Here is a 12,693-nt window from a genome sequence, read left to right as displayed (position 1 = left end):
TTTCATGAGGTCATCTCATATATAACAAGAGATGTAACGATCAATAAATCCAGATATTCAGAGCATAAATGGAAAATTGAATAAAAGAGCGCTTTGAGCAGGAAACTGGTGAAAGTTTATTGAAGTAGTATAAATTACAGAACCTAAAAATTACGTGGAAGGGCTGTCATTCAATAAATTTTAAGTTAAATTTAATAACATAATCTAATAAGTTCATCAATCTAGTACATTTTAGACACCTTAGCTGTTCTTTTTAATACATGATTATTTACCCAAAGTGAGCTTACTGCTTTTTTTTTTTTTTAAGATTTTATTTATTTATTTGACAGACAGAGATCACAAGTAGGCAGGGAGGCAGGCAGAGAGAGAGAGGAGGAAGCAGGCTCCCCGCTGAGCAGAAAGCCCGATGTGGGGCTTGATCCCAGGACCCTGGGATCATGACCTGAGCCGAAGGCAGAGGCTTTAACCCACTGAGCCACCTAGGCGCCCCAGCTTACTGCTTTTTAACAATTTCTTTCTCCACTTTCTCCTTCTCTCTCTCTTTATTCTTTTTGTCTTTTCTTATTTTTATGATTTTTTTTTTTGGTAGTTCAATGCTCCGTTGTGGGTGATTCTCATTTTACAACATTTGATGGTCGACATTATTCTTTTATTGGAATGTGCCAGTACATCCTTGTGAAGGGGACTGGAAAAGATAAATTCACAATTACTTTACAGAAAGCTCACTGTGAACAGGTAGGAGCATCTCAAAATGGCCAGAGGAATGTCCTTTATTTTGTTTTGTTTTTGACTCAAGCTTCATTCTAGGTGAAGAGTGATCATATGAATAAATAGTTATTTTCTTCAAAAATAATTGTTAAAATGTATCATTATTCTCAATTTGACAAAGAAAGAAAAATGTTGATAATTAATTGTTTTACTATTGATTATTTGATGTATCCTGATTTGATATTAAAATATGAAAACATACATGTTTTAGATTATTATGTATTTAATTATAACTTATTTCTTAAGAAATGGTATTTGTAGTACAGTTTTTGGCATATTTCATGTATGATTGCACAATGGACCTAAGGTTTTGGTTATTTCAAAAACTACTATTTTTTTTTTAAAGATTTTATTTATTTATTTGACAGAGAGAGATCACAAGCAGGCAGAGAGGCAGGTAGAGAGAGAGGAGGAAGCAGGCTCCCTGCTGAGCAGAGAGCCCGATGCGGGGCTCGATCCCAGGACCCCGAGATCATGACCTGAGCCGAAGGCAGCGGCTTAACCCACTGAGCCACCCAGGCGCCCCAAAAAACTACTATTTTTAAAAGGTGATTCTTGACAGGAGTGAATAGGCTTCGTATATTCTAAATAGATGGGATAAATTTCTTAGCATGCTGAAATTTTTATTTTACAGCTTCTCTTCAAATAAACACGTCAGTCATTTGTAAAGACACAGAGGTTTTCCTCTCTTAAGTCAGATAGTCAAAATTTTGCAGAAATCTTTAATTTTCTACTTTTATCGCAGTGTGAAATGGTTATTTCCAATAAAAATTCTGAGCTACTTTATTTGCTTTTTAAAGTTTGATTTTTTTTTTTCCTTTGCCATACATCAGAGTCTGAATAAGCTTTGTACATAGAATCTTAATTCTCTTTGTTCTTTTCCCGATTGAATTTTTTATGCCTAATATGCCACTTAAGAGTTTGGAATGGTACTTTAACAATGCACTATGGAAAACTTAATTATTGGCACTTTGTTGAGAACATTTTTATTTAATGTTCTATGTAAAATATGGGTATGTATATGGTATACTTAATGTACTACATAAATACATATTTCATTAGGAATGGGGTTACATAAGATGGATTGTGTGGTAATTACTTTATGATATTACTAATATTCAAGCCTTCTACATGCCAGAAATTGTTACATCTGTGCACTTCCTTTCTCCTTTCTTCTCCCCGTCTCTCCCTTACTTTTTCTCATTCCCCTCCCCTACTATCACTGCCTCTTTCTGTGTCTCTATCTCCCTCTCATTTGTTTAACTGATGATTTGATTTTTTACACAGAACCTTGGCTTGGTCTGCCTTCAGTCTATAACTCTGATTCTGGAGGATGATTTTAACAAACAAGTGACCCTAAGTAGGGGAGGACAGATCCTTACCAGTCCTAACCAAGGCTTCAATCTGAATGGTAAGAAGCTATGATGTACTTTCCCTATGTTAACAACAACAATAAAACCAGCTAAATGAAGTTTTTTCCCATTGGCTGATTAACCTAACATTTGAGCTCCTATGTGTTGCCAGGTCCTCAGCTAGACATCTCAGAGATGGCCATGGTTTTTGGAACTAGTGTTCACCTCAAGTGGACTGGAGTTTGCAAGAGGAGAGATGCAAGCAAAGAGCTACTTACATAAAATAGGATAAACTCAAAGATATGCACAGAGACTTTGGGGGTCTAAGTGAGTGCACCTCACCCAGCCTTGGGCAGGAGTGTCCAGGTATAGTCAGGCAAATTTCCTGAAGGAGGTGATGTTTTGTTCAGCATTCAAATCTGAGGATTATCAGGATGAAGTAAGTGGGGAAAGGGTTTTGTGCAAAGCAAGGAGGTGTAGAACTCTGTGGTATGTTTAGGGGATCTCATAACTAGTTTGGGACCACTAGCACCTAAAGAGGGTCATGGAGATTGTCTAGCCATGAGAAGAGAGACATAGGTGGGAATGAAGACTGGAGAAAGCCTTATATGCCAGGCATCGTTACGGTTTTCTTGTTTCTGCCTGTGTTCCAGCATAGTTATTGTTAGTACTCTCACTCCTAAAGACGTCCCAATTTGTATTACAAATTACATGGTCATGCTACTTGTTGTCATGCTAAGGAAGTTGAACTTGATATGAAATTGAATATGAAATTATCATTATTTGACATTTTTATGTACAAAGATAACAATCTCATATGGTTCAACCAAATATATAATGTTAGTGAGAAGACTGATACAATCTTTTTTTTTTTTTTTTTTTGGTAGACCACTATGGCAACCATGTGGAAACGGCTTTAAGAGATGCTAGCAGGAAACCTGGAGAGTAGTTAGGATAATACTGAAGTAGGGCAGGGAAGGAGGAGGAATTGGTATAAGGCAGTGACAGTAGAGATAGAAAGAAGACAGACTAAAAAATTACTTAGGAAAAAAAGTGGTCTGAAGATAGCAACTGGTTGGGGAAGGGTAACATGGAAAACAAAGTGATCAAAGAATGAGTTTCTGATTTCTGGATGTGGCAACCAGACTGATGGCAGAAATTATGATAGGGATACAAGAGTGACTCCTGTGCCAGTGAAAGTCATCACTTCAGACCTGAACACAAGTTTCTTGTCCCTAAAGGTGTCATAAAATGGTACATCTCAAGTCCTGTTCTCCCCTTTTTGCTGACAGACTCAAGGGAATGGGGAATTTTTGAGGAAAGTGCTACTTCCTTATTGAATCATGACCAGTTTGTGGAGGACGAGTTAAAAAAAAAAAAAAAAAAGGACAGACTTCAAATGCTAAGGACTGTCCACACCTGCCAAGAGATGCTTGCCAACAGAAATTACCTGTGAACATGATAACCTATTAAAAAGATCTGCTGAAGATCTAGAAAGGAGAGATAGAAGAAAAATGGAAAAAAGAAAGAACAAGGTGGCAAAAATTGTCCCTGGAACACAAGAGCAGGAATTGGGAGCCTGCTGGCCCCATGCCCTGCCCTCTCTCTCTCTCTTTTAAAAAATGTTTCAAGTTTTTATTTAAATTCTAGGTTCCAGTCTCTTGAAAGAAGAGTTCTTGTGTTGTACACTAGCATTTCCCAACACTACCTATGAATCTCAAAGCTGATTTATGTATGTTCTTTCCCCACAGGAATTGTTGAAATTCAAACTCTGTCATCCTTATTTATTCTTCTAAAAACTACATTTGGTTTAAAGATTCTGTTTGCTATAGATGGCGAAAGAATTTATATTCAGCTCACTAGTGCATGGAAAAGAAGAACACTAGGTCTGTGTGGCACTTTTAATGGGAACATAAGGGATGATTTCCTGTAAGTATCATTTCTGGACATGATTTAATGACTAGTAATTTAGAGGATACAAATTCTTTCATTGAAATCATTTACTTAACTAATAATAGCTTAGTCATCACTGTTCCAAGAGCTTTACATGATCATCTATTTAAACTTTATGGCAATCCCCTGATTAGTAGCTCTGTTTTATAGATCAAGAAACTCACAGAGGCCCCAAAGTGGCAAGTAAATAGCTCAAAGTCATTTAGCCCAAATATAGTGGAGCCGGGCTTTGGCTTTGGGTGGTGTGACTCAGAGTCTGTGGGCTAACCCACAGAATAACCACCTCTGATTGTCTCCCCCGGCACCGGTCAAGCTTAACAGTATTTTATTTTTGAACATGCACTGCTTTAAAAAGAAAAAAATCTTTTTTTTCCCAAAGATTTTATTTATTTGACAGACAGAGATCACAAGTAGGTAGAGAGGCAGGCAGAGAGAGAGAGGTGGAAGCAGGCTCCCTGCTGAGCAGAGAGCCCAATGTGGGGCTCGATCCCAGGACCCTGGGATCATGACCTGAGTTGAAGGCAGAGGCTTTAACTCACTGAGTCACCCAGGTGCCCAAAAGAAAAATATCTTAGTATCATTGGCTATTAATGATAGTAAGTTATACCTTAAAAATATGAATATCCTTTGGTATGAATGATACCTCTATAACAACCTTTTGGCATCTAGGTCACCTGGCTTTTATGATAGTTGGTGTTTCATCAGAAGAAAAGCAGTATAGTACAAGCAGTTTCACCCACCTGTGAGAAGATACAGTGTATAATTTAGTGAAAATGCTCTGGGTCCTTGTTCTTCTGCTAAGCACCGTGAGACAACTGAAGAAGGGTCACATGGTTCCCATCCTCAGGCAGCTTGTATTGCAGGTCAGGAGGGGATAACAGCCTTCCAGAAATAATTAGGTCGACCCAAGGTATTAATCAGCTATATATAAAAACACTGAGGTAATTCTAAGACATTAATTGTTGAGCTGTGTGGTGGTGGCTAGAAACATAGCCGGATTTGGAGCAGGTCAGTGTGGACTGTGTAGCCAGGGACCATTTCATGGACAAGCCATTCCTCAAATATGATATTAAATTTTTTTTTCAAATACCCTATTTTTTAAAAGACTTCTGCATATTTTTGCTATTTGGGATTTCTTCTGCCTCCAAGTCTTTCTCGTGAATTCCTATATGTTGTTTAACCCAATTCAGAATTTATTTGCTTCAAAACATGAGCTCACATCCCACCAGACAAAGTTAACTTTGACTGCTATCTATGAAAATGAATATCTGTCCCTTATCTCTCTGGTTTCCACTTAAAATGGTGAAGGCTTTGAGAAGGAGGATCAAATTCTCAATCCTTCTGTTCCTAGGAACTAACATAGAGTCTTACATGAAGTAGATAGTTGAACTACACGGAGGTATGGTTTTGTTTTGCTTTGTTTTTTAACTTTTTAAAATTTAAATTCAATTAATTAATGTATAATGTATTGTTAGTTTCAGAGATACAGGCCTATGATTCATCAGTCTTATATAACACCTAGTGCTCATTACATCATGTGCCCTCCTTAATGTCCATCACCCAGTAACCCCATCCCCCGACTCCTTCCCCACCAGCAACCCTCAGTTTGTTTCCTGAGATTAAGAGTCTCTTATGGTTTGTCTCTCTCTCTCTGGTTTTGTCTTCTTTTATTTTTTGGAAGTAGGACTTTTAATAGGGCACCAAGAAGAGAATTTGCAAGGACAAGGAGAACCGGCACTTGAAATTTTAAATTTCAGAAGAGAATTTATTTTATCTTTTCTTCTGGGTGACTAATTTGTTTTCAGCTTATTTAGTTCTTTATGTTTCATTTGTTTGTAGCTCAGAATATCAATATATTCATCACATTCATGAAATAGACTCTATTAAGTGGCTGGGCTAACATGTGCAGAAAAGAAGTTGAAGCCTTGTTTCTCTTCTTTGTTTATCAGAATGGGTTAGCAGTCAATGTTTAACAGGTGGCAGATCTGTCTGCCTTTTTCTAAGGCACCAGTCTCCTCTGTGTATAAACATTCAGGCGTGATAACAGCGCAGGATAATATTTCAGGGGCAGAGATAACTTCTGAACAATGTTTAGCTTTCCAACAAAACAGTTACAGTTCTTTACTTCATAAAGGTTAATGCGAATCTGCAAACATAGTGGAATGGAAAATATTAATTACTTGAAAATCTTGTTAAATATGGCGAGTTAAATTAAATTTAACTCAAGTTAAATTTGGTGAGCTATAGGATATTTTATAAAATGCAGTAAGTTAATTGGTTTACATTGTGGTTCTTTTTTTTTTTTTTTTTTTTTTGTATTTATTGTTTTTAAGTCAGTTCAGTGAAATAAGAGAGCCATGCTCTGAGTCAGTTCCTCCTGGGAATCCTGACTACACCCATCACCTTGACCTATTTCATTGTCCTTTGCAGGGGTGAAGAGGGAAGGAGAGGGAAAGAAAGCAAAGAGCTAGCGCTCTTCAATTTCTTTGAGTCTCCGTGTTCTTGTTTGAACAAAAGGAGATTTGTGGTTAGGTGTTTGTTATAATTCTTTACAGTTCTAGAATGGTTTAATTTTGAGGGATAGGAAAGGGGTGAGGATGGGGAAGTGTTGTGGAATGGCTTGTGAAACTCATTTTAATTCTCCTCTCTCAGCCACTATCTGGTAAGAAGCTCCATATAGTTCCTAGTGACTAAGGTCAGTGGTAATCATAGCACTTCATTTAGGACAATAAAGAAAGCTGAGAAAAATTCTACTCTATTCTTTGGCCATGTTGTTGGGGCTTTTATTAGTCAACTTTTACTTGGTCAGAGCTTCCCACGGGAGACCTAGTCCATCCTGATTCTCTAGGTAGTTTTGACAATGTGCCTTACAGTGCCCAATAGGAATTGTCACTTATTAAATACTGGTTGGTGAGTTAGTAAATCTTGATGGCTACTGGAGGGGGCATCTTAGTGTTCGGCTCTTCAGTGTTGTTGTGGTTTATAAGCCTGATTTGGGAAGGGTAGATATTTCTCTTCCATTTTGTTTTGCTGAGGAAACTGAGGAAGTGAGCAACCTCAAATGAAGTATGCCTTTTATACCATTTTCCCTCAATTTTCTTTTGGTTTGTTTGGTAATTTCAAGATGGTACCTCGGTATTTCAGTGCACGTCATGGAAATGAAATACTCAGTCAGAAATATAGGCTATTTATATCTGGGACATTTGTCTTTACACTAAAAAGAATCATGGGAACTACCTACCTCTACCTCTGCCCATGAACCCTAGACCAAACACACATTAGTGATTAGCATGTGAATGATGTTTCATTAAAATGGTCAGAACTGGATTTGAATCTTGGCTGTGACACTTACCAGCTGAATGATTGTTATTTCTCTGAGCTTCTGCATTGCTTTCTCCTTAAAATGGAAATTATATTATATTATAATATAATTATTATTATGTGATTATTAAATAAAACTATGAATGTCCACAATGGGATATATTATAAAGTCTTAATAACAGAAAGCTAATGCATGTATAATTTTAAAAAATAGAATATTTTAACTTCTAAGATTTTTTTGTAAATTAAAAAAAATAGTATCCTCCTTTTCAGTAGTGGAAGACTAGGAAAAAATGAAATGAATGGGAAAGATTAAGATGCATATTATCTTTGCTATCTAGTTCTCCATCAGGCATGATAGAAGGTACCCCACAACTTCATGCCAATGCCTGGAGAGTTTCCTCCACTTGTTTTGCACCTGTTCATGTTCCTATGGTGGACCCCTGCAACATTAATCAACAAAACAGTAAGTCCTTCTCCATGCATGAGGAAAATTCCATATATTACTGTAATCTTATAAAATTAGAGAATTAGATATGTCTCTTTATCTAATCTAGGTTATTTTTTTTTTCAAAGAACTCCAGAAAATGACTATTTTATTTACTAGTTCACATTCACAAGTGTACTTAATTTAGGTGTTTGTGAATCTTCACACTATTCACGAATGTGGTCTAGCCTTTTGGAGGTTTCAGATTCTTTAAATGCTAAAGAAGAATCTCTGGAAATCCTGTAATAATGCTGTTACCGGCTTGCAATGTTCGACTTCAGTTCCATAGTGTGACAACTCATGCAGAGTCTTCTGTTACCATCATGAAATGGGTTCCTAATCATACGGCATGTTATGGCTTCATAAGCAGGAGCCAGTGACCCAAGGAAGCCTATGCTATCAAGTGTGCAACAATTTGAGATGGTCATGCTCCAGAGTTCCAATTTGCAATGACAGTGCAACAAACATGCCAAGAATTTTTGGTTGTGTTTTTTTACTAAAGCTACAGCAAACTATGTGAAAGGCTATTTCACTGATCAATAAATGAAGGCATTATATATACATACATACATATTATGTATATATATACACACATACATTATATATACATACATATACACATATATACATATATACATTATTTACATGCATACACACACACACACACACACACACACACACACACATCCATAGTCTTGTGGTCTCCATAACTCAATACTTTTAATCTCGCTCCCATTTAATGATACTTTCTCCCCTATTCTGTCCTCAAATTTCTACTAATAGGTTTCCTTCTCCTTGCATCAGTCCTGCTCAGTTTGTTTCTAACTTTCTAGATTCTCTTTTTGATATTGCAGCAACTTTATTTTTTTTAATAACATGTAAATGTTGGAATAGAGTCTAAAGGATAAGTTCAAATTCCCTCTGGTCTTTTACAACCTCCCTTCTATATAATCACTTTTACTATATGTATAATCACTTTTATTCCCCTATCTCATGTCTTCTATGACATGTAGTCTAGATATTATCCTTCTTCACCTTTGCCATGACCCAGTTTTAAAAATTTCAAATAGGTAAGCATAGAAAGATCCCCAATAAGGGAAAATAGATAAAAATCAATAATTCTGAAGTAGATTTTGAAGGATATTTTTCACAAGGATCTTCTTGAGGCATTCTTTTACTTAACATTAGTAAGAATATTTTTTGGTCTACAAATCTTTAGGGCACATAGTAAAAGCCCCACAGTTGTATTCCTTTGTTTTGGAGTTCTTGGGGATTAAAAGAATGCTTGTCAACAGAGTACTATTATTATAGTCGTTATAGTCTAAGTTACCTGTTTTCATATACATATGCATAGCCATGCAAAATATAATATTCAGATAATTACCATGCATTTCCTTATCAATGATAAATATATTTAAAATACTCAAGTTCAGATTTTAAAAAAAATTCCAGTTAGTTAATATACAGTATAATCTTAGTTTTAGGTGTAGAAGTGATTCATCACTTACATATAACACCTGGTGCTCATCACAAGTGCCTTCCTTCATACCCATCACCCATTTAGCCCGTCCCTCCCCCACCCCCGCTCCAGCAACCTTCAGTTTATTCTATAGTTATTCTATACAGTTATTCTATAGTTAAGCATCTGTTTCTTGGTTTGTTTTCCCCCTATGTTCATCTGTTTTGTTTCTTAAATTCCACATAGGAGTGAAATCATGTGGTATTTGTCTTTCTCTGACTGACTTATTATTTCGCTTAGCTTATTATTTACCCTCTAGCTCCATCGATGTCATTAAAAATGGCAAGATTTCATTCTTTTTTATGGCAGGGTTCAGGTGTTTTGTTTGTTTTTTTGTTTGTTTGTTTTTAGAAAGATGGGATCTAGACTGGTTTGTCAAACTTGGTTACTTACATCATTTCTATCAGTCATTCTCAAGGGAAAAGTCAATAAATTTCAAGAAATGATTACATAGACCTCCCAAAATGGCTTGGTAGTTATATTTCATGGCCTTTAGCATGTGGTCCAATCCCTAATTTCTATTCATGATTCATTTATTCATGCATTCCTAGGTTCACTTATCAGACATTTTTCAGCTCCTAATATTTGCCAGACATTGTGCCTTGCGCAGACATCATTGTATTTGATGACTCTATGGTAATTGCCACAGTACATTCACCCCAGAGACTTCATTGGAATGAGATGTTTGCCAATCCTTCCTGGATAATTGTGTATTCTGGGGAGTTGCTACAGCATCCGCAGTCTGGCACCACTCTCACTGTGTGTGGCTGTCTGGAGATAAGCCTTCCAATACTCATCAATTCTTTACAGCAGAATTGGGGCAATTTTCTATGAAGATCCACAGACAATGGGGTGATTGAGGCCATTTCTATTGACCTTTCTGTTACTTCTCTACTCAGCTATAACACAATACTTTTTTTTTTTTTTTTTTTTTTTGGCTAAAAGCTTATTAGGTATGGAATAAGGGCTGTCACCAAAAGTAAAAACAAACCCACAAAACAGGATAAATGGAAAATAGTGATTCTTGTTGAAAATAATACTGCAATTCAGTATATTCCTAGGAAAGCAAGATGCTTAGATAGTTCTGGAACTTGGTACTTAGCGGTATGATCTAGACTAGTAAATGAGGTGCTAATGGATTTTTGGGGGGGGGGTTGTCTGTTAGTTGGATATGCAGCACACTGTGATGTTATCCACCGAGAGCTCTTCGCTGCTTGCCACATCTACATCAGCCCCGGGCTGTACTATCAGCTGTGCCGCCATGATGCTTGCAAGTGTGGAAGCGCCTGTCTCTGCAATGCTCTTGCCCACTATGCCTACCTCTGTGGCCAGCGTGGTATTATCATCGATTTCAGAGCTCAGATTTCGTTCTGTGGTGAGTATGATGACAGCACAGATAAAGATGATCAGATGACACTTTAGAGATTTTTGTGTAATTAACTGCCCTTTTCTTTTTTTTAAAGAAAGGTCAATATTGCCCAAGTTATCTGGAATATGATTATAGTGTGCAAACATGAAAAACAAAGGAACTACTTCACTTCTTAAAATTAGAGCTATATGGGATAAGGCCAATCTTTTTTTTTTTTTTTTTTTTTTTTACTATTTTTATTATAAGCAAAATTAGAGTTATAACAGTATGGTTTGAGATACGCAACAGAAATAATGTGAAAAATTTGAAACAATTTATCACAGAAATGTCACATCGAAGTATTGGAAAGTATAGGCGATTTGTAGTTAAATACACAACATGAAATTATCTCAAGTTCAACCTCATGGCTTGCGGTGTCTGTTGTCTCATTCATGGTAGATTGTGTCCTTTCTTTATATGATCTATAAATTTTTGTGAGTTAATCTATATTAGGGCTACCCCTTGCCCTGCTGCTGTTAGAATCTCTCAGCCCCTGGGTTTCAGGAGTGTTACTCTCTCCACCTTTCCATCCCCGCTCCCTGCTACAGGCTTCATTAAACTTTTCCTATCGCAGCAAGGGTATGACTGGCCAGTTTTGATAGTAATTTGTCAGCTTGGGCTTTCTAAGATAAAAATAATGTAAATACAAAAGTAATGTAAATGCATATACCAAACTGCACAGGATGTAAATCTGAGATTTAATTTCTCGGAGGATACTTTATTTCATCAGACACCCCACAGAATCAGAGAAGATTTCCTAGCCTCTTTCTGTACTATGATCCGATTTCTTCTAGTTGAGGATTTGGCAAATGATACCTTTGGGCTTCCTATATTTTGGTAAATAAAGCTTATTGCCCATATACATCCATAATGTCCATGGCTGCTTTGGAGCTACAAGGACGGAGTTGAATAGTTGTGACAAAGACTCCGTGTATGGCTTCCAAAGCTGAGGCCATGCACCATTTAGCCCTTTCCAAAAAAAGTTTGCTGACCTCTGCTGTAATACGTCTTTCAACTGAGGAAGGAGCTTTTCTGAGGGTCAAGTTAAAGTTCTCCCAGTTCCTTGCCTTGTGAAGGATCAACTCTCATTTTCCTTTCCTGCATGAGTTAAATGTAAGGTTCAAGATTACTGGGACTCATTCTCCCTTTCTCTTCTCTAAGTTCTAGATTTTATTTCCCTCTTCACATCTGGTATCTGGGGAGATTACCCCTCCCCATTTTTTTCTCACAAGATCAATTGTACATTTAACATAATTTCCATTATATTTTATCTAGCTTTTTCTAGGTTTTTAAAAAAAGGATTTTATTTATTTATTTGAGAGAGAGAGAGAACATAAGCTGGGGGAGGGGCAGAGGAAGAATGAGAGAATCTCAAGTAGACCCCAAACTCAACTGACTGAACCACCCAGATGCCCCTCTAGGTTTTTTTATTTTTTTTACAGGTGTGTTTTTAGATTATTTTACCTTTTCTACTATAACCAGTTTGGGTTGGTCTAAAGAGAAATTAGGAAGGTTTAGAAAAAAGTATGAACATGATTCAGAAAGTGAAAAGTAAGATCTATGAGTATGAATCAATTAAGCCAAGTTTTGCCTTATTTGTAGAAGACTTAAAGGTTACTTAGCTTTAAAGAATGTCACAAACAAGATGATGTCAGTATAGCAGCAACAGATTTAAAATGTGAGGACAGAAAGTTTATTTGGACATGCAAATACCTTAAATATTAAAAAAAATATAGTACAGACTGTTAAAGACTGTTATGGAATGTCTCACTTCAGAATGTTTCAAAATAGAAGCTTTATACATCTGTTACACTTCTATTGAGGCAAATGCAGCTGATCCTTGAACAACGTGGGAGTTGGGGCACTGATTCCCCACCACCCACAC

The 12,693-nt window shown here is 36.6% G+C and overlaps 1 protein-coding gene across 1 annotated transcript in view; it reads left to right on the top strand.

The window, feature by feature from the left end:
• Positions 1-12,693, top strand: part of LOC111142236 (otogelin like) — a 129,080-nt gene that overhangs the window by 33,626 nt on the left and 82,761 nt on the right. The window contains exons 15-19 of the mRNA XM_022495278.1: positions 590-735; positions 2,056-2,179; positions 3,872-4,049; positions 7,736-7,860; positions 10,566-10,775. Coding sequence (XP_022350986.1) covers positions 590-735; positions 2,056-2,179; positions 3,872-4,049; positions 7,736-7,860; positions 10,566-10,775 — 783 coding nt within the window. The remainder of the gene's footprint in view (positions 1-589; positions 736-2,055; positions 2,180-3,871; positions 4,050-7,735; positions 7,861-10,565; positions 10,776-12,693) is intronic.

This window comes from Enhydra lutris, unplaced genomic scaffold (genome assembly GCF_002288905.1).
Source record: "Enhydra lutris kenyoni isolate GAN:26980312 unplaced genomic scaffold, ASM228890v2 scaffoldscaffold7, whole genome shotgun sequence".
In the NCBI taxonomy this organism is placed as follows: Eukaryota; Metazoa; Chordata; class Mammalia; order Carnivora; family Mustelidae; genus Enhydra; species Enhydra lutris.
This window is presented reverse-complemented; position numbering and strand designations above follow the sequence as displayed.